Source organism: Staurois parvus, unplaced genomic scaffold (assembly GCF_062004578.1).
Source record: "Staurois parvus isolate SC_StPar_1 unplaced genomic scaffold, SC_StPar_1.0 ptg003964l, whole genome shotgun sequence".
NCBI lineage: Eukaryota > Metazoa > Chordata > Amphibia > Anura > Ranidae > Staurois > Staurois parvus.
Genome location: NW_028321759.1, coordinates 1 through 24,727, shown reverse-complemented (window position 1 = coordinate 24,727; position 24,727 = coordinate 1). Strand labels below are relative to the sequence as shown.

The following is a 24,727-nucleotide window of genomic DNA, read 5'->3' as shown; positions in this document are numbered from 1 at the left end:
GAGTGTCAGTGAGGATGGAGGAGGAGGAGTGTCAGTGAGGATGGAGGGATGGAGGAGGAGGAGTGTCAGTGAGGATGGAGGGATGGAGGAGGAGGAGTGTCAGTGAGGATGGGGGTATGGAGGAGGGAGAATGCGTTGAGGAATTTGGATGCAGAGGAGGAGGAGGAATGGTGAGGATGGAGGAGGAGGAGAGATGGTGAGGTTTGAGGGATGGAGGAGGAGGAGGAATGGTGAGGATGGAGGGATGAAAGGATTGTCAGTGAGGATGGAGGGATAGAGGAGGGAGAATGCGTTGAGGAATTTGGATGCAGAGGAGGAGGAGGAGGAGGATGGTCCTGCAGTGAAGATTTGGGAATAGAGGAGGAGGACGATGTGTCGGAGGATGGGGATGCTGTAGATGGAGGTGAGGTTTGATCTCATGGATGGTGGGATGATTTGGGTTCTTGGCTGGGGGATGAGGATTTGGGATGGTGGGGGGATGAGGATTTGGGATGGTGGGGGATGAGGATTTGGGATGGTGGGGGGATGAGGATTTGGGATGGTGGGGGATGAGGATTTGGGATGGAGGGGGGATGAGGATTTGGGATGGTGGGGGATGAATATTGGGGATGGGGGTGATGGGGATTCGGGATGGTGGGGGATGAGGATTCAGCATGGGGGGGATGAGGATTCGGGATGGTGGGAGATAGGGATTTGGGATGGTGGGGGATGGGGGATGAGGATTCGGGATGGTGGGGGATGGAGATTCGGGATGGTGGGGGATGGGGATTCGGGATGGTGGGGGGATGGGGATTCGGGATGGGGGGATGAGGATTTGGGATGGGGGGGGATGAATATGGGGGATGGGGATTCGGGATGGTGGGGGATGAATATGGGGGATGAATATTCAGGATGGGGGGGAAGAGGATTCGGGATGGGGGGATGGGGATTCGGGATGGGGGGGTGAATATGGGGGATGGGGATTCGGGATGGTGGGGGATAGGGATTCAGGATGGGGGGGATGAATATTAGGGATGGTGGGGGATGGGGATTCAGGATGGTGTGAGATGAGGATTCGGGATGGGGGGGATGAGGATTCGGGATGGTGGGGGATGAATATGGAGGATGAATATTCGGGATGGGGGGGGTGAGGATTCGGGATGGTGGGGGATGGGGATTCGGGATGGGGGGGATGAGGATTCGGGATGGTGGGGGATGAGGATTCGGGATGGTGGGGGATGGGGATTCGGGATGGGGGGATGAGGATTCGGGATGGTGGGGGATGGGGATTCGGGATGGGGGGATGAGGATTCAGGATAGGGGGGATGGTTAGTCGGATTTGTCTCTCCTTGGCCCCCCGCTGTTCCTGATTTCTGCTCTTCTCTTCCATGAAGATCGGTTCATCCTGAAGGACAACAACTCCCAGCATGTACGCCTTCTACTCCCTACTGGTGTACATCATCTACACCTTCTTCAGGAAGCGGCCCTCTGCAGGGAGAGTGGAGGGGCCCTATGAACAGGGGCCCCAGAAGGTGGGTGTTGGATGGGATGGACACGTTGTGAATGGAATCCTTTGTGGAATAACTGGGAAGTGCCCCGCCCCCCAGGGGCCCTTCTCCAGGCTGATATTGGGGCCCACCTGAGTAAATCTGGTGATTCCCTGTAGATGGCTGATGTGTGATGAATGACGATGGAATGGTACGGAGATGCTGTTGCCATGGCGATGTTTCCTTCTTCGGTGCTCGAGAAGTGATGGATCCTGTGGGGGGACTCCACCATCATTCATAATCATCCCTCTGTGTTATCTATGGAGCTGAGATGGACAGATCCCCCCAAGAACTGGGGACTGGGGCCAATACATAAGGAACCGGGGCCCCGGGGCCAATACATAAGGAACCGGGGCCCATCATATTCTGATAGGAAATGAGCCCAGTAGTTGATGTTGTAGATCTTCTGAACAATCACGTCTCCTGATTTCCTGTCCCCGAGACACAACAGGAAGTGAGAGGAAGTCTCCAGAACAAGTGTCCCCATGGGAAGATTTCCCATCACTTCCTGTCTCGGTGACACCAGAGAAATACAGGGAGATGGAGTCTTCTCATTGGGGACGCAGACAGCAATACTCTGCACAGCACCACCAGTCATACAAGCAGTGTAAGTCCCTGAAAGGGACCTGGTATCGGCCTCTTCCAATCCCTGTACAGCAGAGCTCAGACTAGGAGACCATGGGATGCACTGCAGGGTACGGAGTCTGCTGCTAGGAGGAGAGAGCAGAGTGACAAAGGTGAACTCATCAGCTTCGTGCTTCTCCTTTCACTGTCCAATCATAAGTTGGGGGCGGGATATGACCTGTAATGGATCTTTACTGCTGACCGAGATGGGAGCGGTCCATCCAGTCCTGAGATTTACACAGCTCTGTCACACAGCACAGCCCTATCTATCAGGGGAGGAGACAGGATTTGAATCTACTGTGGTTCAGTAAAACCCACACGTCTTGTCCCGCCCCCAGCCTGTGATTGGACAGTAGTAGAAGACTCCTCTCCTCTCTCCTCCTATCAGCATACTGCTTGATATCATAGGATTACTACAGCACACCTGATTGGCTCCTTGTGCTGTTTCTCCCTCCCCCAGTCTGAGCTCTGCTGTGCATGGACTGTTGGAGGCTGATATCAGGAATAAGGGTTCAGTCCTCCCCTCCCCCAAGGCACCACAGACAGTTCTCACTTCACCATGACATTTCACCTCCTCTAGGGGCCCTATAGGGCAGCAGACAGCAACCAATCACAGAGCTTCTTTGAGTGATGAAAGGTAACATCTGATTGGTTGCTGTGATTTGCTGGCAGCCATGGAGGAGCCCCCTTGGGTACTGTGTGAGGGGGATGGGGACAATCAAATTGCTCCCTGCGATGGAAACAGAAGGCGGCTCAGAGACGATCAATATTGTTATTAATATCGACAAATCTGAGCTTCCTAATTATCAGCTGACCAATCACGGCCCGTCCTCTCCTCCCGGATACCGAGGACAATGACACTGCGTCATCACCATGGCAACAATGACACCCGATCAATACAGTCATCACCATGGCGACAGTGACACCCGATCAATACAGTCCTCGCCATGGCAACACTGACACCAGATCAATACAGTCATCACCATGGCGACACTGACACCAGATCAATACAGTCATCACCATGGCAACACTGACACCAGATCAATACAGTCATCGCCATGGCGACACTGACACCAGATCAATACAGTCCTTGCCATGGCAACACTGACACCCGATCAATACAGTCATCGCCATGGCGACACTGACACCAGATCAATACAGTCCTCGCCATGGCAACACTGACACCAGATCAATACAGCCCTCACCATGGCAACACTGACACCCAATCAATACAGTCATCACCATGGCGACACTGACACCCGATCAATACAGTCATCACCATGGCGACAGTGACACCCGATCAATACAGTCCTCGCCATGGCAACACTGACATCAGATCAATACAGTCATCACCAAGCGACACTGACACCCGATCAATACAGTCATCACCATGGCGACACTGACACCAGATCAATACAGTCATCGCCATGGCAACACTGACACCAGATCAATACAGCCCTCGTAATGGCAACACTGACACCCGATCAATACAGTCATCACCATGGCGACACTGACACCCGATCAATACAGTCATCACCATGGCGACAGTGACACCCGATCAATACAGCCCTCACCATGGCAACACTGACACCCAATCAATACAGTCATCACCATGGCGACACTGACACCCGATCAATACAGTCATCACCATGGCGACAGTGACACCCGATCAATACAGTCCTCGCCATGGCAACACTGACATCAGATCAATACAGTCATCACCAAGCGACACTGACACCCGATCAATACAGTCATCACCATGGCGACACTGACACCAGATCAATACAGTCATCACCATGGCAACACTGACACCAGATCAATACAGTCATCACCAAGCGACACTGACACCAGATCAATACAGTCCTCCGGTATACGGCTCTGTATACACCCCCCCACCTCCAGTATACGGCTCTGTATACACCCCCCCACCTCCGGTATACGGCTCTGTATACACCCCCCACCTCCGGTATACGGCTCTGTATACACCCCCCACCTCCGGTATACGGCTCTGTATACACCCCCCACCTCCGGTATACGGCTCTGTATACACCCCCCACCTCCGGTATACGGCTCTGTATACACCCCCCACCTCCGGTATACGGCTCTGTATACACCCCCCACCTCCGGTATACGGCTCTGTATACACCCCCCCACCTCCGGTATACGGCTCTGTATACACCCCCCCACCTCCGGTATACGGCTCTGTATACATTCCCCACCTCCGGTATACGGCTCTGTATACACCCCCCACCTCCGGTATACGGCTCTGTATACACCCCCCCCCTCCGGTATACGGCTCTGTATACACCCCCCCACCTCCGGTATACGGCTCTGTATACACCCCCCCACCTCCGGTATACGGCTCTGTATACACCCCCCACCTCCGGTATACGGCTCTGTATACACCCCCCCCCACCTCCGGTATACGGCTCTGTATACACCCCCCACCTCCGGTATACGGCTCTGTATACACCCCCCACCTCCGGTATACGGCTCTGTATACACCCCCCCACCTCCGGTATACGGCTCTGTATACTCCCCCCCACCTCCGGTATACGGCTCTGTATACATTCCCCACCTCCGGTATACGGCTCTGTATACTCCCCCCCACCTCCGGTATACGGCTCTGTATACTCCCCCCCACCTCTGGTATACGGCTCTGTATACACCCCCCCACCTCCGGTATACGGCTCTGTATACACCCCCCACCTCCGGTATACGGCTCTGTATACACCCCCCACCTCCGGTATACGGCTCTGTATACACCCCCCCACCTCCGGTATACGGCTCTGTATACACCCCCCCCCACCTCCGGTATACGGCTCTGTATACCCCCCCCACCTCCAGTATACGGCTCTAGTAGACATGAACGATGATTCCTCTGACTAGGAAGGACGGCTCCCGGAAATAATCGAGTCTCTGTGATGTCACACCTGTGGTATATACGAATCTCACTTGCTCCTCCCCCACAGGACGAAGACGCTGCCGGCGAGGCGCAGAAGAGCGCGGTGTGGTCAGAAGAGGACGAGCTGGAAAGTAGGCGACACCATGACTACAGAGGACACAATCTGATTGGCCGATCTCTGTACAATGTGCCGGTCCAATCAGCTTATGTTCCTCCCTCCTTAACCCCTCCCCCTCATTATCATAACAATGACTTTGGGAAGGAAAACTTTCCAGTTTGATTGTTTACTTTATATTGATGATGTCATCACTGGACATCTGTGCTTCTCTATGCAATGCAGGCAGATCATGGCTGGTGGGAGTGGCCAGCAGGGGGCTGTACATAGCTTCCTGAAAACATCCCAGCCCTCAGGACTCCTCCCAGGAGCTCTCAGTCCTGATTAAATCAGTGGGTGGGGCAATGGGAGGAGTTATACAAATATATAAATGCCTTGAAGGGAAGAACTGAAATCCAATGAATGGAAGAGGCGGGGCCAAAGACAGCCAAGATATGGGGGAAAGAGGTGGGACAGACTGGGGAGATAAGGGGCGGGGTCAAGGACAGTCAGGCCGAGGAGGAAAGGGCTAGATGATGCCGGACATCCTCCAGCCAGGAAATGAGGCGGAGCTCCAATGAATGGTTTTCAGTGGTCGGTGACCCGTGTGACTCTCCGGCAGGCCGGTAGGGGGCGGTCCTCGGTGGTCGGTGACCCGTGTGATTCTCCGGCAGGCTGGTAGGGGGCGGTCCTCGGTGGTCGGTGACCCGTGTGATTCTCCGGCAGGCTGGTAGGGGGCGGTCCTCGGTGGTCGGTGACCCGTGTGATTCTCCGGCAGGCTGGTAGGGGGCGGTCCTCGGTGGTCGGTGACCCGTGTGATTCTCTGGCAGGAAGGTAGGGGGCGGTCCTCGGTGGTCGGTGACCCGTGTGACTCTCCGGCAGGCAGGTAGGGGGCGGTCCTCGGTGGTCGGTGACCCGTGTGATTCTCAGGTAGGCAGGTAGGGGGCGGTCCTCGGTGGTCGGTGACCCGTGTGATTCTCCGGCAGGCTGGTAGGGGGCGGTCCTCGGTGGTCGGTGACCCGTGTGATTCTCAGGTAGGCAGGTAGGGGGCGGTCCTCGGTGGTCGGTGACCCGTGTGACTCTCCGGCAGGCAGGTAGGGGGCGGTCCTCGGTGGTCGGTGACCCGTGTGATTCTCAGGCAGGCAGGTAGGGGGCGGTCCTTGTGGACGGTGACCCGTGTGATTCTCCGGCAGGCAGGTAGGGGGTGGTCCTCGGTGGTCAGTGACGCGTGTGACTCTCCGGCAGGCAGGTAGGGGGCGGTCCTCGGTGGTCGGTGACCCGTGTGACTCTCCGGCAGGCAGGTAGGGGGCAGTCCCTCGGTGGTCGGTGACCCGTGTGACTCTCCGGCAGGCAGGTAGGGGGCGGTCCTCGTGGTCGGTGACCCGTGTGATTCTCAGGCAGGCAGGTAGGGGGCGGTCCTCGTGGACGGTGACCCGTGTGATTCTCAGGCAGGCAGGTAGGGGGCGGTCCTCAGTGGTCGGTGACCCGTGTGATTCTCAGGCAGGCAGGTAGGGGGCGGTCCTCGGTGGTCGGTGACCCGTGTGACTCTCCGGCAGGCAGATAGGGGGCGGTCCTCGGTGGTCGGTGACCCCTGTGATTCTCAGGCAGGCAGGTAGGGGGCGGTCCTCGGTGGTCGGTGACCCCTGTGATTCTCAGGCAGGCAGGTAGGGGGCGGTCCTCGGTGGTCGGTGACCCGTGTGACTCTCCGGCAGGCAGGTAGGGGGCGGTCCTCGTGGTCGGTGACCCGTGTGACTCTCCGGCAGGCAGGTAGGGGGCGGTCCTCGGTGGTCGGTGACCCCTGTGATTCTCAGGCAGGTAGGGGGCGGTCCTTGTGGTCGTTGACCCGTGTGACTCTCCGGCAGGCAGGTAGGGGGCGGTCCTCGGTGGTCGGTGACCCCTGTGACTCTCCGGCAGGCAGGTAGGGGGCGGTCCTCGGTGGTCGGTGACCCGTGTGATTCTCCGGCAGGCAGGTAGGGGGCGGTCCTCGTGGTCGGTGACCCGTGTGACTCTCCGGCAGGCAGGTAGGGGGCGGTCCTCGGTGGTCGGTGACCCCTGTGACTCTCCGGCAGGCTGGTAGGGGCGGTCCTTGGTGGTCGGTGACCCCTGTGACTCTCCGGCAGGTAGGGGGCGGTCCTCGGTGGTCGGTGACCCGTGTGATTCTCTGGCAGGCAGGTAGGGGGGCGGTCCTCGGTGGTCGGTGACCTGTGTGACTCTCCGGCAGGCAGGTAGGGGGCGGTCCTCGGTGGTCGGTGACCCCTGTGACTCTCTGGCAGGTAGGGGGCGGTCCTCGGTGGTTGGTGACCTGTGTGATTTTCAGGTAGGCAGGTAGGGGGCGGTCCTCGGTGGTCGGTGACCCGTGTGACTCTCCGGCAGGCTGGTAGGGGGCGGTCCTCGGTGGTCGGTGACCTGTGTGACTCTCCGGCAGGCAGGTAGGGGGCGGTCCTCGGTGGTCGGTGACCCCTGTGACTCTCTGGCAGGTAGGGGGCGGTCCTCGGTGGTCGGTGACCCGTGTGATTCTCAGGCAGGCAGGTAGGGGGCGGTCCTCGGTGGTCGGTGACCCGTGTGACTCTCCGGCAGGCAGGTAGGGGGCGGTCCTCGGTGGTCGGTGACCCGTGTGACTCTCCGGCAGGCAGGTAGGGGGCGGTCCTTGTGGTCGGTGACCCGTGTGACTCTCCGGCAGGCAGGTAGGGGGCGGTCCTCGGTGGTCGGTGACCCGTGTGATTCTCAGGCAGGCAGGTAGGGGGCGGTCCTCGGTGGTCGGTGACCCGTGTGACTCTCCGGCAGGCAGGTAGGGGGCGGTCCTCGGTGGTCGGTGACCTGTGTGATTCTCCGGCAGGCAGCGATGACGGGAGCTCCGGATTGGAGGATGAAGTGGGCGGAGTTGGGGATCCAGGTCTGGACGATATCTCCTCCCCTCTCACCGAATTCTTGGCCTTCAAGCAGGAGACGGAACGATCGATGTCTGCCGCTCCGAGTCCCGGGAAGGTAAATCCACACATCGTCCAATCTGATTGTACAACTTCCACAGCCTCTCCTGATTGGATGGCGGAACATACATCGTCCAATCTGATTGGTCCCGTGTGTTATGTGTGCTGCAGCCAATCACAATCATCATACACATCCCGGGAATCTGTCCCCTCCCCCACAGAGCTCCTCTCCGCTCCTCCCCTTCATGTATCTGTCCCCTCCCCCACAGAGCTCCTCTCCGCTCCTCCCCTTCATGTATCTGTCCCCGCCCCCACAGGGCTCCTCTCCGCTCCTCCCCTTCATGTATCTGTCCCCTCCTCCACAGTGCTCCTCTCCGCTCCTCCCCTTCAGGTATCTGTCTCCTCCCCCACAGGGCTCCTCTCCTCCCCTTCATGTATCTGTCCCCTCCCCCACAGGGCTCCTCTCCTCCCCTTCATGTATCTGTCCCCTCCCCTACAGGGCTCCTCTCCTCCCCTTCATGTATCTGTCTCCTCCCCCACAGGGCTCCTCTCCTCCCCTTCATGTATCTGTCTCCTCCCCCACAGGGCTCCTCTCCTCCCCTTCATGTATCTGTCTCCTCCCCCACAGGGCTCCTCTCCTCCCCTTCATGTATCTGTCTCCTCCCCCACAGGGCTCCTCTCCTCCCCTTCATGTATCTGTCCCCTCCTCCACAGTGCTCCTCTCCGCTCCTCCCCTTCATGTATCTGTCCCCTCCTCCACAGTGCTCCTCTCCGCTCCTCCCCTTCAGGTATCTGTCCCCTCCCCCACAGGGCTCCTCTCCTCCCCTTCATGTATCTGTCTCCTCCCCCACAGGGCTCCTCTCCTCCCCTTCATGTATCTGTCCCCTCCCCCACAGGGCTCCTTTCCTCCCCTTCATGTATCTGTCCCCTCCCCCACAGGGCTCTTTTCCTCCCCTTCATGTATCTGTCTCCTCCCCCACAGGGCTCCTCTCCTCCCCTTCATGTATCTGTCTCCTCCCCCACAGGGCTCCTTTCCTCCCCTTCATGTATCTGTCTCCTCCCCCACAGGGCTCCTTTCCTCCCCTTCATCTATCTGTCCCCTCCCCCACAGGGCTCTTTTCCTCCCCTTCATGTATCTGTCCCCTCCCCCACAGGGCTCCTCTCCTCCCCTTCATGTATCTGTCCCCTCCTCCACAGTGCTCCTCTGCGCTCCTCCCCTTCAGGTATCTGTCTCCTCCCCCACAGGGCTCCTCTCCTCCATGTATCTGTCTCCTCCCCCACAGGGCTCCTCTCCTCCCCTTCATGTATCTGTCTCCTCCCCCACAGGGCTCCTTTCCTCCCCTTCATCTATCTGTCCCCTCCCCCACAGGGCTCTTTTCCTCCCCTTCATGTATCTGTCTCCTCCCCCACAGGGCTCCTCTCCTCCCCTTCATCTATCTGTCCCCTCCCCCACAGGGCTCTTTTCCTCCCCTTCATGTATCTGTCTCCTCCCCCACAGGGCTCCTCTCCTCCCCTTCATGTATCTGTCTCCTCCCCCACAGGGCTCCTCTCCTCCCCTTCATGTATCTGTCTCCTCCCCCACAGGGCTCCTCTCCTCCCCTTCATGTATCTGTCTCCTCCCCCACAGGGCTCCTCTCCTCCCCTTCATGTATCTGTCTCCTCCCCCACAGGGCTCCTCTCCTCCCCTTCATGTATCTGTCCCCTCCCCCACAGGGCTCTTTTCCTCCCCTTCATGTATCTGTCCCCTCCCCCACAGGGCTCCTCTCCTCCCCTTCATGTATCTGTACCCTCCTCCACAGTGCTCCTCTGCGCTCCTCCCCTTCAGGTATCTGTCTCCTCCCCCACAGGGCTCCTCTCCTCCCCTTCATGTATCTGTCTCCTCCCCCACAGGGCTCCTCTCCTCCCCTTCATGTATCTGTCTCCTCCCCCACAGGGCTCCTTTCCTCCCCTTCATCTATCTGTCCCCTCCCCCACAGGGCTCTTTTCCTCCCCTTCATGTATCTGTCTCCTCCCCCACAGGGCTCCTCTCCTCCCCTTCATCTATCTGTCCCCTCCCCCACAGGGCTCTTTTCCTCCCCTTCATGTATCTGTCTCCTCCCCCACAGGGCTCCTCTCCTCCCCTTCATGTATCTGTCTCCTCCCCCACAGGGCTCCTCTCCTCCCCTTCATGTATCTGTCTCCTCCCCCACAGGGCTCCTCTCCTCCCCTTCATGTATCTGTCTCCTCCCCCACAGGGCTCCTTTCCTCCCCTTCATCTATCTGTCCCCTCCCCCACAGGGCTCTTTTCCTCCCCTTCATGTATCTGTCTCCTCCCCCACAGGGCTCTTTTCCTCCCCTTCATGTATCTGTCTCCTCCCCCACAGGGCTCCTCTCCTCCCCTTCATCTATCTGTCCCCTCCCCCACAGGGCTCTTTTCCTCCCCTTCATGTATCTGTCTCCTCCCCCACAGGGCTCCTCTCCTCCCCTTCATGTATCTGTCTCCTCCCCCACAGGGCTCCTCTCCTCCCCTTCATGTATCTGTCTCCTCCCCCACAGGGCTCCTCTCCTCCCCTTCATGTATCTCTCTCCTCCCCCACAGGGCTCCTTTCCTCCCCTTCATCTATCTGTCCCCTCCCCCACAGGGCTCTTTTCCTCCCCTTCATGTATCTGTCTCCTCCCCCACAGGGCTCCTCTCCTCCCCTTCATCTATCTGTCCCCTCCCCCACAGGGCTCTTTTCCTCCCCTTCATGTATCTGTCTCCTCCCCCACAGGGCTCCTCTCCTCCCCTTCATGTATCTGTCTCCTCCCCCACAGGGCTCCTCTCCTCCCCTTCATGTATCTGTCTCCTCCCCCACAGGGCTCCTCTCCTCCCCTTCATGTATCTGTCTCCTCCCCCACAGGGCTCCTCTCCTCCCCTTCATGTATCTGTCTCCTCCCCCACAGGGCTCCTCTCCGCTCCTCACCGTCATGTCTCACCTGATCACCTTCCTGGAGCAGTACTCCCAGATGCAGCGCCTGCAGGGGAAGGCGGAGGAGTACCGCACACAGCTCCGCAGGGAGGAGCGCCGCCGCAAGAGGCAGATGAGGAGCCTGAGACACGCCCACCGGCAACGCATGAGAGACAAACTCAGCCTCATCGAGAGCCTGGAGAGCGTCATCTGCGAGCAACAGAGCCTCCTGGAGAGGCTGCAGAAAGGTGAGAGTGCAGGGAGTGCCATCTCCTATCCAGTGTACCCCCTGCACTGCACTGTCCCCCCCCATCAGTGTACCCCCTGCACTGCACTGCCCCCAGGAGAGTACCCCCTGCACTGCACTGTCCCCCCCAGGAGTGTACCCCCTGCACTGCCCCCCCAGGAGTGTACCCCCTGCACTGCACTGTCCCCCCCAGGACTGTACCCCCTGCACTGCACTGTCCCCCCCCCCCCAGGAGTGTACCCCCTGCACTGCACTGTCCCCCCCAGGACTGTACCCCCTGCACTGCACTGTCCCCCCCATCAGTGTACCCCCTGCACTGCACTGTCCCCCCCAGGACTGTACCCCCTGCACTGCACTGTCCCCCCCAGGACTATACCCCCTGCACTGCACTGTCCCCCCCAGGACTATACCCCCTGCACTGCACTGTCCCCCCCAGGAGTGTACCCCCTGCACTGCACTGTCCCCCCCCCATCAGTGTACCCCCTGCACTGCACTGTCCCCCCAGGACTGTACCCCCTGCACTGCACTGTCCCCCCAGGACTGTACCCCCTGCACTGCACTGTCCCCCCCCCCCCAGGAGTGTACCCCCTGCACTGCACTGTCCCCCCAGGACTGTACCCCCTGCACTGCACTGTCCCCCCAGGACTGTACCCCCTGCACTGCACTGTCCCCCCCCAGGAGTGTACCCCCTGCACTGCACTGTCCCCCCAGGACTGTACCCCCTGCACTGCACTGTCCCCCCCCATCAATGTACCCCCTGCACTGCACTGCCCCCCCATCAGTGTACCCCCTGCACTGCACTGCCCCCAGGAGAGTACCCCCTGCACTGCACTGTCCCCCCCATCAGTGTACCCCCTGCACTGCAGTGTCCCCCCAGGAGTGTACCCCCTGCACTGCACTGTCCCCCCATCAGTGTACCCCCGGCACTGCACTGTCCCCCCCAGGAGTGTACCCCCTGCACTGCACTGTCCCCCCCCATCAGTGTACCCCCTGCACTGCACTGTCCCCCCCATCAGTGTACCCCCTGCACTGCACTGTTCCCCCCCCCATCAGTGTACCCCCTACACTGCACTGTCCCCCCCAGGAGAGTACCCCCTGCACTGCACTGTCCCCCCCATCAGTGTACCCCCTGCACTGCCCCCCCCCATCAGTGTACCCCCTGCACTGCACTGTCCCCCCCATCAGTGTACCCCCTGCACTGCACTGTCCCCCCCATCAGTGTACCCCCTGCACTGCACTGTCCCCCCCCCCATCAGTATACCCCCTGCAGTGCACTGTCCCCCCCCCCATCAGTGCACCCCCTGCACTGCACTGTCCCCCCCAGGAGAGTACCCCCTGCACTGCACTGTCCCCCCCAGGACTGTACCCCCTGCACTGCACTGCCCCCCCCCATCAGTGTACCCCCTGCACTGCACTGTCCACCCCATCAGTGTACCCCCTGCACTGCACTGTCCCCCCCAGGAGATTACCCCCTGCACTGCACTGTCCCCCCCAGGACTGTACCCCCTGCACTGCACTGTCCCCCCCCAGGAGAGTACTCCCTGCACTGCACTGTCCCCCCCAGGAGTGTACCCCCTGCACTGCACTATCCCCCCAGGAGTGTACCCCCTGCACTGCACTGTCCCCCCTCAGGAGAGTACCCCCTGCACTGCACTGTCCCACCCACGAGAGTACCCCCTGCACTGCACTGTCCCCCCCAGGACTGTACCCCCTGCACTGCACTATCCCCCCCAGGAGAGTACCCCCTGCACTGCACTGTACCCCCAGGAGAGTACCCCCTGCACTGCACTGTCCCCCCAGGAGAGTACCCCCTGCACTGTCCCCCCCAGGAGTGTACCCCCTGCACTGCACTATCCCCCCCAGGAGAGTACCCCCTGCACTGCACTGTCCCCCCCAGGAGAGTACCCCCTGCACTGCACTGTCCCCCCCAGGACTGTACCCCCTGCACTGCACTGTCCCCCCCCCAGGACTGTACCCCCTGCACTGCGCTGTCCCCCCCATCAGTGTACCCCCTGCACTTCACTGTCCCCCCCAGGAGAGTACCCCCTGCACTGCACTGTCCCCCCCAGGAGTGTACCCCCTGCACTGCACTATCCCCCCCCAGGAGTGTACCCCCTGCACTGCCCCCCCAGGAGTGTACCCCCTGCACTGCACTGTCCCCCCAGGAGAGTACCCCCTGCACTGCACTTTCCCCCCAGGAGTGTACCCCCTGCACTGCACTGTCCCCCCAGGAGAGTACCCCCTGCACTGCACTGTCCCCCCCATCAGTGTACCCCCTGCACTGCACTATCCCCCCAGGAGTGTACCCCCTGCACTGCACTGTCCCCCCCCCCCAGGAGTGTACCCCCTGCACTGCACTGTCCCCCCAAGGAGTGTACCCCCTCCGGCACTGCACTGTCCCCCCCCAGGAGAGTACCCCCTGCACTGCACTGTCCCCCCAGGACTGTACCCCCTGCACTGCACTATCCCCCCCAGGAGAGTACCCCCTGCACTGCACTGTCCCCCCAGGAGTATACCCCCTGCACTGCACTGTCCCCCCCAGGAGTGTACCCCCTGCACTGCACTATCCCCCCCAAGGAGAGTATCCCCTGCACTGCACTGTCCCCCCCAGGAGAGTACCCCCTGCACTGCACTGTCCCCCCCAGGACTGTACCCCCTGCACTGCACTTTCCCCCTCAGGACTGTACCCCCTGCACTGTCCCCCCCCATAAGTGTACCCCCTGCACTGCACTGTCCCCCCCAGGAGAGTACCCCCTGCACTGCACTGTCCCCCCCAGGAGTCTACCCCCTTCACTGCACTATCCCCCCCCCCAGTAGTGTACCCCCTGCACTGCACTGCCCCCCCAGGAGTTTACCCCCTGCACTGCACTGTCCCCCCAGGAGAGTACCCCCTGCACTGCACTTTCCCCCCCAGGAGTGTACCCCCTGCACTGCACTGTCCCCCCAGGAGAGTACCCCCTGCACTGCACTGTCCCCCCCATCAGTGTACCCCCTGCACTGCACTATCCCCCCAGGAGTGTACCCCCTGCACTGCACTGTCCCCCCCCCCCAGGAGTGTACCCCCTGCACTGCACTGTCCCCCCAAGGAGTGTACCCCCTCCGGCACTGCACTGTCCCCCCCAGGAGAGTACCCCCTGCACTGCACTGTCCCCCCCAGGACTGTACCCCCTGCACTGCACTATCCCCCCCAGGAGAGTACCCCCTGCACTGCACTGTCCCCCCAGGAGTATACCCCCTGCACTGCACTGTCCCCCCCAGGAGTGTACCCCCTGCACTGCACTATCCCCCCCAAGGAGAGTATCCCCTGCACTGCACTGTCCCCCCCAGGAGAGTACCCCCTGCACTGCACTGTCCCCCCCAGGACTGTACCCCCTGCACTGCACTTTCCCCCTCAGGACTGTACCCCCTGCACTGTCCCCCCCCATAAGTGTACCCCCTGCACTGCACTGTCCCCCCCAGGAGAGTACCCCCTGCACTGCACTGTCCCCCCCAGGAGTCTACCCCCTTCACTGCACTATCCCCCCCCCCAGTAGTGTACCCCCTGCACTGCACTGCCCCCCCAGGAGTTTACCCCCTGCACTGCACTGTCCCCCACCCAGGAGAGTACCCCCTGCACTGCACTGTCCCCCCCAGGAGTGTACCCCCTGCACTGCACTGTCCCCCCCCCCAGGAGTGTACCCCATGTACTGCACTATCCCCCCCAGGAGTGTACCCCCTGCACTGTTCCCCCCCAGGAGAGTACCCCCTGCACTGCACTGTCTGCCCCAGGAGAGTACCCCCTGCACTGTCCCCCCCAGGAGAGAACCCCCTGCACTGCACTGTCCCCCCAGGAGAGTACCCCCTGCACTGCACTGTCCCCCCAGGAGTGTACCCCTGCACTGCACTATCCCCCCCATCAGTGTACCCACTGCACTGTCCCCCCCCCCAGGAGAGTACCCCCTGCACTGCACTATCCCCCCAGGAGTGTACCCCCTGCACTGCACTATCCCCCCCAGGAGAGTACTCCCTGCACTTCACTATCCCCCCCAGGATTGTACCCCCTGCACTGCACTATCCCCCTAGGAGAGTACCCCCTGCACTGCACTATCCCCCCAGGAGTGTACCCCCTGCACTGCACTATCCTCCCAGGAGAGTACCCCCTGCACTGCACTATCCCCCCCCCATCAAAGTACCCCCTGCACTGCACTATCCCCCCCAGAAGTGTACCCCCTGCACTGCACTATCCCCCCCTAGCAGTGTACCCCATGCACTGCACTATCCCCCCCAGCAGTGTACCCCATGCACTGCACAATCCCCCCCCCCCAGCTGTGTACACCCTGCACTGCACTATCCCCCCCCCCCCCCAGCAGTGTACCCCCTTCACTATTCTCCACCAGGAGTTTGCCCCCTGCACTGCACTATCCCCCTAGCAGTGCATTCCCTGCACTATCCCCCCCAGGAGTGTACCGCAGCACTGCACTATACCCCCCCCCAGAAGTGTTCCCCCTGCAGTGCATTATACCCCACCAGAAGTTTACCCCCTGCACTATCCCCCCAGGAGTGTACCCCCTGTGTTCACTGGAATATGCCCCCCTAGGTGTGTGCCCCCTGGAATATGCCCCCCTAGGTATACGCCCCCTGGAATATGCCCCCTGATTGTTTGTTTGCTGGAATATGCCCCCCCCCAGGTGTGTATCCCCTGGAATATGCCCCCCTAGGTATACGCCCCCTGGAATATGCCCCTCTAGGTATACGCCCCCTGGAATATTCCCCCCTAGGTATACGCCCCCTGGAATATGCCCCCCTAGGTATGCGCCCCCTAGAATATGCCCCCCTAGGTATACGCCCCCTGGAATATGCCCCCCTAGGTATACGCCCCCTGGAATATGCCCCCCTAGGTATGCGCCCCCTAGAATATGCCCCCTGATTGTTTGTTTTCTGGAATATGCCCCCCCCTAGGTGTGTGCCCCCTGGAATATGCCCCCCCCCAGGTGTATGCCTCTAAGGCCATCTTTAATTATTACTCTACATATGAGTGCATTGTCCCCCCCCCCAGGTGTGCTGTACTCGGGGTACTCAGTCTCCCCCCTGCCCCCCGTTGGGGTTCACAAGCTGGTGGAGTCGATCAGTGTGCTGCAGGGGGAGCGAGCGCAGCTACAGGTGGAGATTGGAGAGCTGAAGCAGGACATGGAGGAGAGGGAGAGGCAACGCCAGAGGCTCTCCGATGATCTGCAGCAGCAGGCGAGTGTCTGGGGGGAAAGAGGGGTATCCGGGGTGTAGGGGGTATCCGGGGTGTAGGGGGTATCCGGGGTGTAGGGGGTATCCGGGGTGTAGGGGGTATCCGGGGTATCCGGGGTGTAGGGGGTATCGGGAGTGTAGGGGGTATCGGGGTGTAGGGGGTATCCGGGGTGTAGGGCGTATCCGGGGTATCCGGGGTGTAGGGGGTATCGGGAGTGTAGGGGGTATCGGGGTGTAGGGGGTATCCGGGGTGTAGGGGGTATCTGGGGTGTAGGGGGTATCCGGGGTATCCGGGGTGTAGGGGGTATCGGGAGTGTAGGGGGTATCGGGGTGTAGGGGGTATCCGGGGTGTAGGGGGTATCCGGGGTATCCGGGGTGTAGGGGGTATCCGGGGTGTAGGGGGTATCCGGGGTATCCGGGGTGTAGGGGGTATCCGGGGTATCCGGGGTGTAGGGGGTATCGGGGTGTAGGGGGTATCCGGGGTGTAAAGGGTATCCGGGGTGTAGGGGGTATCGGGAGTGTAGGGGGTATCGGGGTGTAGGGGGTATCCGGGGTGTAGGGGGTATCGGGGTGTAGGGGAGGTCTGACTATGGGGAGTCTGGGGATCTGACTATGGGGGTCTGACTATGGGGGGGTCCAGAGGTCTGTCTATGGGGAGTCCGGGGGCTGACTATGGGGAGTCTGGGGGTCTGACTATGGGGGTCTGACTATGGGGAGTCCAGGGATCTGGCTATGGGGGTCTGACTATGGGGGGGTCCAGAGGTCTGTCTATGGGGAGTCCAGGGGCTGACTATGGGGAGTCTGGGAGTCTGACTATATGGGTCTGTCTATGGGGAGTCCGGGGGTCTGACTATGAGGGTCCGGGTGTCTGACTATGGGAAGTACGGGGTTCTGACTATGGGGAGTCAGGAGATCTGACTAAGGGGGTCCGGGGGTCTAACTATGGGGGTCCGTGGATCTGACTATGGGGGTCTGACTATAGGGGGTCTGGAGGTCTCACTATGGGGGTCCAGGGATCTGATTATGGGGGTCTGATTATGGGGGTCCGGGTGTCTGACTATGGGGGCCGGGGGTCTGACTATGGGGTCTAACTATCGAGGTCTGACTATGGGGAGTCCAGGGATCTGACTATGGTGTGTCAGGAGGTCTGACTATGGGGGTCCGGGGGTCTAACTATGGGGAGTCTGGGGGTCTGACTATGTGGAGTCTGGGGGTCTGACTATGGGAAGTCCGGGGGTCTGACTATGGGAAGTACGGGGTTCTGACTATGGGGTGTCAGGAGGTCTGACTATGGGGGTCCAGTGGTCTGATTATGGGGGGTCTGATTATGGGAGTCCAGGGGGTCTGACTATGGGGGTCTGATTATGGGGGGTCTGACTATGGGAGTCTGACTATGGGGTCCTGGGGTCTGATTATGGGGTCTGACTATGGGGGTCCGACTATGGGGGTTTGACTATGGGGTGTCCAGGGGTCTGACTATGGGGGTCTGACTATGGGGGTCCGGGGTTCTGATTATGGGGGTTTGATTTTGGGGGTCTGACTATGGGGGGTCTGGGAGTCTGATTATGGGGTCCGAGGGTCTGACTATGGGGGGTCTGGGAGTCTGACTATGGGGGTCTTATTATGGGGGTCTGACTATGGGGAGTCTGATTATGGGGGGTCTGACTATTAGAGTCTGACTATGGGGGATCCGGGGGTCTGACTATGGGGAGTCCGGGGGGTCCGGGGGTCTGACTATGAGGAGTCCGGGGGTCTGACTATGGGGGTCCGGATGTTTGACTATGCGGAATCCGGTGGTCTGACTATGCGGAGTCCGGGGGTCTGACTATGTGGAGACTGGGGGTCTGTCTATGAGGGGTCCGGGGGTCTGACTATGTGGAGTCTGGGGGTCTGACTATGGGGAGTCCGGTGGTCTGACTATGAGGAGTCTGGGGGTCTGACTATGTGGAGTCTGGGGGTCTGTCTATGAGGGGTCCGGGGTCTGACTATGTGGAGTCCGGGGGTCTGACTATGGGGAGTCTGGGGGTCTGACTATGTGGAGTCTGGGGGTCTGTCTATGAGGGGTCCGGGGTCTGACTATGTGGAGTCCAGGGGTCTGACTATGAGGAGTCCGGGGGTCTGACTATGATGAGTCCGGGGGTCTGACTATGAGGAGTCCGGGGGTCTGACTATGTGGAGTCCGGGGGTCTGACTATGAGGAGTCCGGGGGTCTGACTATGTGGAGTCCGGGGGTCTGACTATGTGGAGTCCGGGGGTCTGACTATGTGGAGTCCGGGGGTCTGACTATGGGGAATCCGGGGGTCTGACTATGTGGAGACTGGGGGTCTGTCTATGAGGAGTCCGGGGGTCTGACTATGTTGAGTCCGGGGGTCTGACTATGGGGAGTCCGGGGGTCTGACTATGTGGAGTCCGGGGGTCTGACTATGTGGAGTCCGGGGGTCTGACTATGTGGAGTCCGGGGGTCTGTCTATGAGGAGTCCGGGGGTCTGACTATGTGGAGTCCGGGGGTCTGTCTATGAGGAGTCCGGGGGTCTGACTATGTGGAGTCCGGGGGTCTGACTATGTGGAGGGGGGTATCCGGGGTGTAGGGGGTATCCGGGGTATCCGGGGTGTAGGGGGTATCCGGGGTGTAGGGGGTATCCGGGGTATCCGGGGTGTAGGGGGTATCCGGGGTATCCGGGGTGTAGGGGGTATCGGGGTGTAGGGGGTATCCGGGGTGTAAAGGGTATCCGGGGTGTAGGGGGTATCGGGAGTGTAGGGGGTATCGGGGTGTAGGGGGTATCCGGGGTGTAGGGGGTATCGGGGTGTAGGGGAGGTCTGACTATGGGGAGTCTGGGGATCTGACTATGGGGGTCTGACTATGGGGGGGTCCAGAGGTCTGTCTATGGGGAGTCCGGGGGCTGACTATGGGGAGTCTGGGGGTCTGACTATGGGGGTCTGACTATGGGGGGGTCCAGAGGTCTGTCTATGGGGAGTCCAGGGGCTGACTATGGGGAGTCTGGGAGTCTGACTATATGGGTCTGTCTATGGGGAGTCCGGGGGTCTGACTATGAGGGTCCGGGTGTCTGACTATGGGAAGTACGGGGTTCTGACTATGGGGAGTCAGGAGATCTGACTAAGGGGGTCCGGGGGTCTAACTATGGGGGTCCGTGGATCTGACTATGGGGGTCTGACTATAGGGGGTCTGGAGGTCTCACTATGGGGGTCCAGGGATCTGATTATGGGGGTCTGATTATGGGGGTCCGGGTGTCTGACTATGGGGGCCGGGGGTCTGACTATGGGGTCTAACTATCGAGGTCTGACTATGGGGAGTCCAGGGATCTGACTATGGTGTGTCAGGAGGTCTGACTATGGGGGTCCGGGGGTCTAACTATGGGGAGTCTGGGGGTCTGACTATGTGGAGTCTGGGGGTCTGACTATGGGAAGTCCGGGGGTCTGACTATGGGAAGTACGGGGTTCTGACTATGGGGTGTCAGGAGGTCTGACTATGGGGGTCCAGTGGTCTGATTATGGGGGGTCTGATTATGGGAGTCCAGGGGGTCTGACTATGGGGGTCTGATTATGGGGGGTCTGACTATGGGAGTCTGACTATGGGGTCCTGGGGTCTGATTATGGGGTCTGACTATGGGGGTCCGACTATGGGGGTTTGACTATGGGGTGTCCAGGGGTCTGACTATGGGGGTCTGACTATGGGGGTCCGGGGTTCTGATTATGGGGGTTTGATTTTGGGGGTCTGACTATGGGGGGTCTGGGAGTCTGATTATGGGGTCCGAGGGTCTGACTATGGGGAGTCTGGGAGTCTGACTATGGGGGTCTTATTATGGGGGTCTGACTATGGGGAGTCTGATTATGGGGGGTCTGACTATTAGAGTCTGACTATGGGGGATCCGGGGGTCTGACTATGGGGAGTCCGGGGGGTCCGGGGGTCTGACTATGAGGAGTCCGGGGGTCTGACTATGGGGGTCCGGATGTTTGACTATGCGGAATCCGGTGGTCTGACTATGCGGAGTCCGGGGGTCTGACTATGTGGAGACTGGGGGTCTGTCTATGAGGGGTCCGGGGGTCTGACTATGTGGAGTCTGGGGGTCTGACTATGGGGAGTCCGGTGGTCTGACTATGAGGAGTCTGGGGGTCTGACTATGTGGAGTCTGGGGGTCTGTCTATGAGGGGTCCGGGGTCTGACTATGTGGAGTCCGGGGGTCTGACTATGGGGAGTCTGGGGGTCTGACTATGTGGAGTCTGGGGGTCTGTCTATGAGGGGTCCGGGGTCTGACTATGTGGAGTCCGGGGGTCTGACTATGAGGAGTCCGGGGGTCTGACTATGATGAGTCCGGGGGTCTGACTATGAGGAGTCCGGGGGTCTGACTATGTGGAGTCCGGGGGTCTGACTATGAGGAGTCCGGGGGTCTGACTATGTGGAGTCCGGGGGTCTGACTATGTGGAGTCCGGGGGTCTGACTATGTGGAGTCCGGGGGTCTGACTATGTGGAGTCCGGGGGTCTGACTATGGGGAATCCGGGGGTCTGACTATGTGGAGACTGGGGGTCTGTCTATGAGGAGTCCGGGGGTCTGACTATGTTGAGTCCGGGGGTCTGACTATGGGGAGTCCGGGGGTCTGACTATGTGGAGTCCGGGGGTCTGACTATGTGGAGTCCGGGGGTCTGACTATGTGGAGTCCGGGGGTCTGTCTATGAGGAGTCCGGGGGTCTGACTATGTGGAGTCCGGGGGTCTGTCTATGAGGAGTCCGGGGGTCTGACTATGTGGAGTCCGGGGGTCTGACTATGTGGAGTCCGGGGGTCTGACTATGTGGAGTCCGGGGGTCTGACTATGTGGAGTCCGGGGGTCTGACTATGTGGAGTCTGGGGGTCTGTCTATGAGGAGTCCGGGGGTCTGACTATGTGGAGTCCGGGGGTCTGTCTATGAGGAGTCCGGGGGTCTGTCTATGTGGAGTCCGGGGGTCTGACTATGTGGAGTCCGGGGGTCTGTCTATGAGGAGTCCGGGGGTCTGACTATGTGGAGTCCGGGGGTCTGACTATGTGGAGACTGGGGGTCTGTCTATGAGGGGTCCGGGGGTCTGACTATGTGGAGACTGGGGGTCTGTCTATGAGGGGTCCGGGGGTCTGACTATGTGGAGTCTGGGGGTCTGTCTATGAGGAGTCTGGGGGTCTGACTATGTGGAGTCCGGGGGTCTGACTATGCGGAGTCCGGGGGTCTGACTATGTGGAGTCCGGGGGTCTGACTATGTGGAGTCCGGGGGTCTGTCTATGAGGAGTCTGGGGGTCTGACTATGTGGAGTCCGGGGGTCTGTCTATGTGGAGTCCGGGGGTCTGACTATGTGGAGTCCGGGGGTCTGACTATGTGGAGTCCGGGGGTCTGACTATGTGGAGTCCGGGGGTCTGACTATGAGGAGTCCGGGGGTCTGTCTATGAGGAGTCCGGGGGTCTGTCTATGAGGATTCTGGGGGTCTGACTATGTGGAGTCCGGGGGTCTGACTATGTGGAGTCTGGGGGTCTGACTATGAGGAGTCCGGGGGTCTCACTATGTGGAGTCCGGGGGTCTGACTATGAGGAGTCCGGGGGTCTGTCTATGAGGAGTCCGGGGGTCTGTCTATGAGGAGTCCGGGGGTCTGACTATGCGGAGTCCGGGGGTCTGTCTATGAGGAGTCCGGGGGTCTGACTATGGGGAGTCCGGGGGTCTGACTATGTGGAGTCCGGGAGTCTGTCTATGAGGAGTCCGGGGGTCTGACTATGTGGAGTCCGGGGGTCTGACTATGTGGAGTCCGGGGGTCTGTCTATGAGGAGTCTGGGGGTCTGACTATGTGGAGTCCGGGGGTCTGACTATGTGGAGTCCGGGGGTCTGTCTATGAGGAGTCTGGGGGTCTGACTATGTGGAGTCCGGGGGTCTGTCTATGTGGAGTCCGGGGGTCTGACTATGTGGAGTCCGGGGGTCTGACTATGTGGAGTCTGGGGGTCTGACTATGGGGAGTCCGGGGGTCTGACTATGAGGAGTCCGGGGGTCTGACTATGTGGAGTCCGGGGGTCTGACTATGTGGAGTCCGGGGGTCTGACTATGAGGAGTCCGGGGGTCTGACTATGAGGAGTCCGGGGGTCTGACTATGGAGAGTCCGGGGGTCTGACTATGGGGGTCCGGGGGTCTGACTATGGGAGTCCGGGGGTCTGACTATGGGGGGACCGAGGGTCTGACTATGGGGGTCCGGGGGTCTGACTATGGGGGGACCGGGGGTCTGACTATGGAGAATCCGGGGTTCTGACTCTGGGGAGTCCGGGTGTCTGACTATTGGGGGTCCAGAGGTCTGTCTATGGGGGTTTGGGTGTCTGACTATGGGGATTCTGGGGGTCTGACTATGGGGGTCCGGGAGTCTGATTATGGGGGGTCCAGAGGTCTGACTATGGGGGTCTGGGGGTCTGACCTATGGGGGGGTCTGGGGGTCTGACTATGGGGGTCCAGGGGGTCTGATTATGGGGGGTCTGACTATGGAGGTCTGACTATGGGGTCCTGGGGTCTGATTATGGGGGTCTGACTATGGGAAGTACGGGGTTCTGACTATGGGGTGTCAGGAGGTCTGACTATGGGGGTCCGGGGGTCTAACTATGGGGGTCCGTGGATCTGACTATGGGGGTCTGACTATGGGGGGTCTGGAGGTCTGACTATGGGGGTCCAGGGGTCTGATTATGGGGGGTCTGATTATGGGAGTCCAGGGGGTCTGACTATGGGGGTCTGATTATGGGGGGTCTGACTATGGGAGTCTGACTATGGGGTCCTGGGGTCTGATTATGGGGTCTGACTATGGGGGTCCTACTATGGGGGTTTGACTATGGGGTGTCCAGGGGTCTGAATATGGGGGTCTGACTATGGGGGTCCGGGGTTCTGATTATGGGGGTTTGATTATGGGGGTCTGACTATGGGGGGTCTGATTATGGGGTCCGAGAGTCTGACTATGGGGGGTCTGGGGGTCTGACTATGTGGAGTCTGGGGGTCTGACTATGAGGAGTCCGGGGGTCTGACTATGAGGAGTCCGGGGGTCTGACTATGAAGAGTCCGGGGGTCTGACTATGGGGGTCCGGGGGTCTGACTATGGGCGGACCGGGGGTCTGACTATGGGAGTCCGGGGGTCTGACTATGGGGGGACCGAGGGTCTGACTATGGGGGTCCGGGGGTCTGACTATGGGGGGACCGGGGGTCTGACTATGGAGAATCCGGGGTTCTGACTCTGGGGAGTCCGGGTGTCTGACTATTGGGGGTCCAGAGTTCTGTCTATGGGGGTTTGGGTGTCTGACTATGGGGATTCTGGGGGTCTGACTATGGGGGTCCGGGAGTCTGATTATGGGGGGTCCAGAGGTCTGACTATGGGGGTCTGGGGGTCTGACCTATGGGGGGGTCTGGGGGTCTGACTATGGGGGTCCAGGGGGTCTGATTATGGGGGGTCTGACTATGGAGGTCTGACTATGGGGTCCTGGGGTCTGATTATGGGGGTCTGACTATGGGAAGTACGGGGTTCTGACTATGGGGTGTCAGGAGGTCTGACTATGGGGGTCCGGGGGTCTAACTATGGGGGTCCGTGGATCTGACTATGGGGGTCTGACTATGGGGGGTCTGGAGGTCTGACTATGGGGGTCCAGGGGTCTGATTATGGGGGGTCTGATTATGGGAGTCCAGGGGGTCTGACTATGGGGGTCTGATTATGGGGGGTCTGACTATGGGAGTCTGACTATGGGGTCCTGGGGTCTGATTATGGGGTCTGACTATGGGGGTCCTACTATGGGGGTTTGACTATGGGGTGTCCAGGGGTCTGAATATGGGGGTCTGACTATGGGGGTCCGGGGTTCTGATTATGGGGGTTTGATTATGGGGGTCTGACTATGGGGGTCCGGGGTCTGACTATGGGGGTCCGGGGGTCTGACTATGGGGGTCTGACTATGGGGGTCCGGGGTTCTGATTATGGGGGTTTGATTATGGGGGTCTGACTATGGGGGGTCTGATTATGGGGTCCGAGAGTCTGACTATGGGGGGTCTGGGGGTCTGACTATGTGGAGTCCGGGGGTCTGACTATGAGGAGTCCGGGGGTCTGTCTATGAGGAGTCCGGGGGTCTGTCTATGTGGAGTCCGGGGGTCTGTCTATGAGGAGTCCGGGGGTCTGTCTATGAGGAGTCCGGGGGTCTGACTATGTGGAGTCCGGGGGTCTGACTATGTGGAGTCCGGGGGTCTGACTATGAGGAGTCCTGGGGTCTGACTATGGAGA

At 60.3% G+C, this 24,727-nt stretch overlaps 1 protein-coding gene across 1 annotated transcript; it reads left to right on the top strand.

Annotated features, from left to right (window-relative positions):
• Positions 1-248: 248 nt before the first annotated feature.
• On the top strand, positions 249-16,470 carry LOC149427149 (uncharacterized; the record flags this gene model as incomplete). Its single annotated transcript, XM_089668210.1, has 6 exons — positions 249-403; positions 1,374-1,511; positions 5,123-5,186; positions 7,986-8,134; positions 10,999-11,251; positions 16,286-16,470. Coding segments are annotated over exons 2-6 (756 nt in total), but the record flags the coding sequence as incomplete, so codon positions are not given.
• Positions 16,471-24,727: the final 8,257 nt, after the last annotated feature.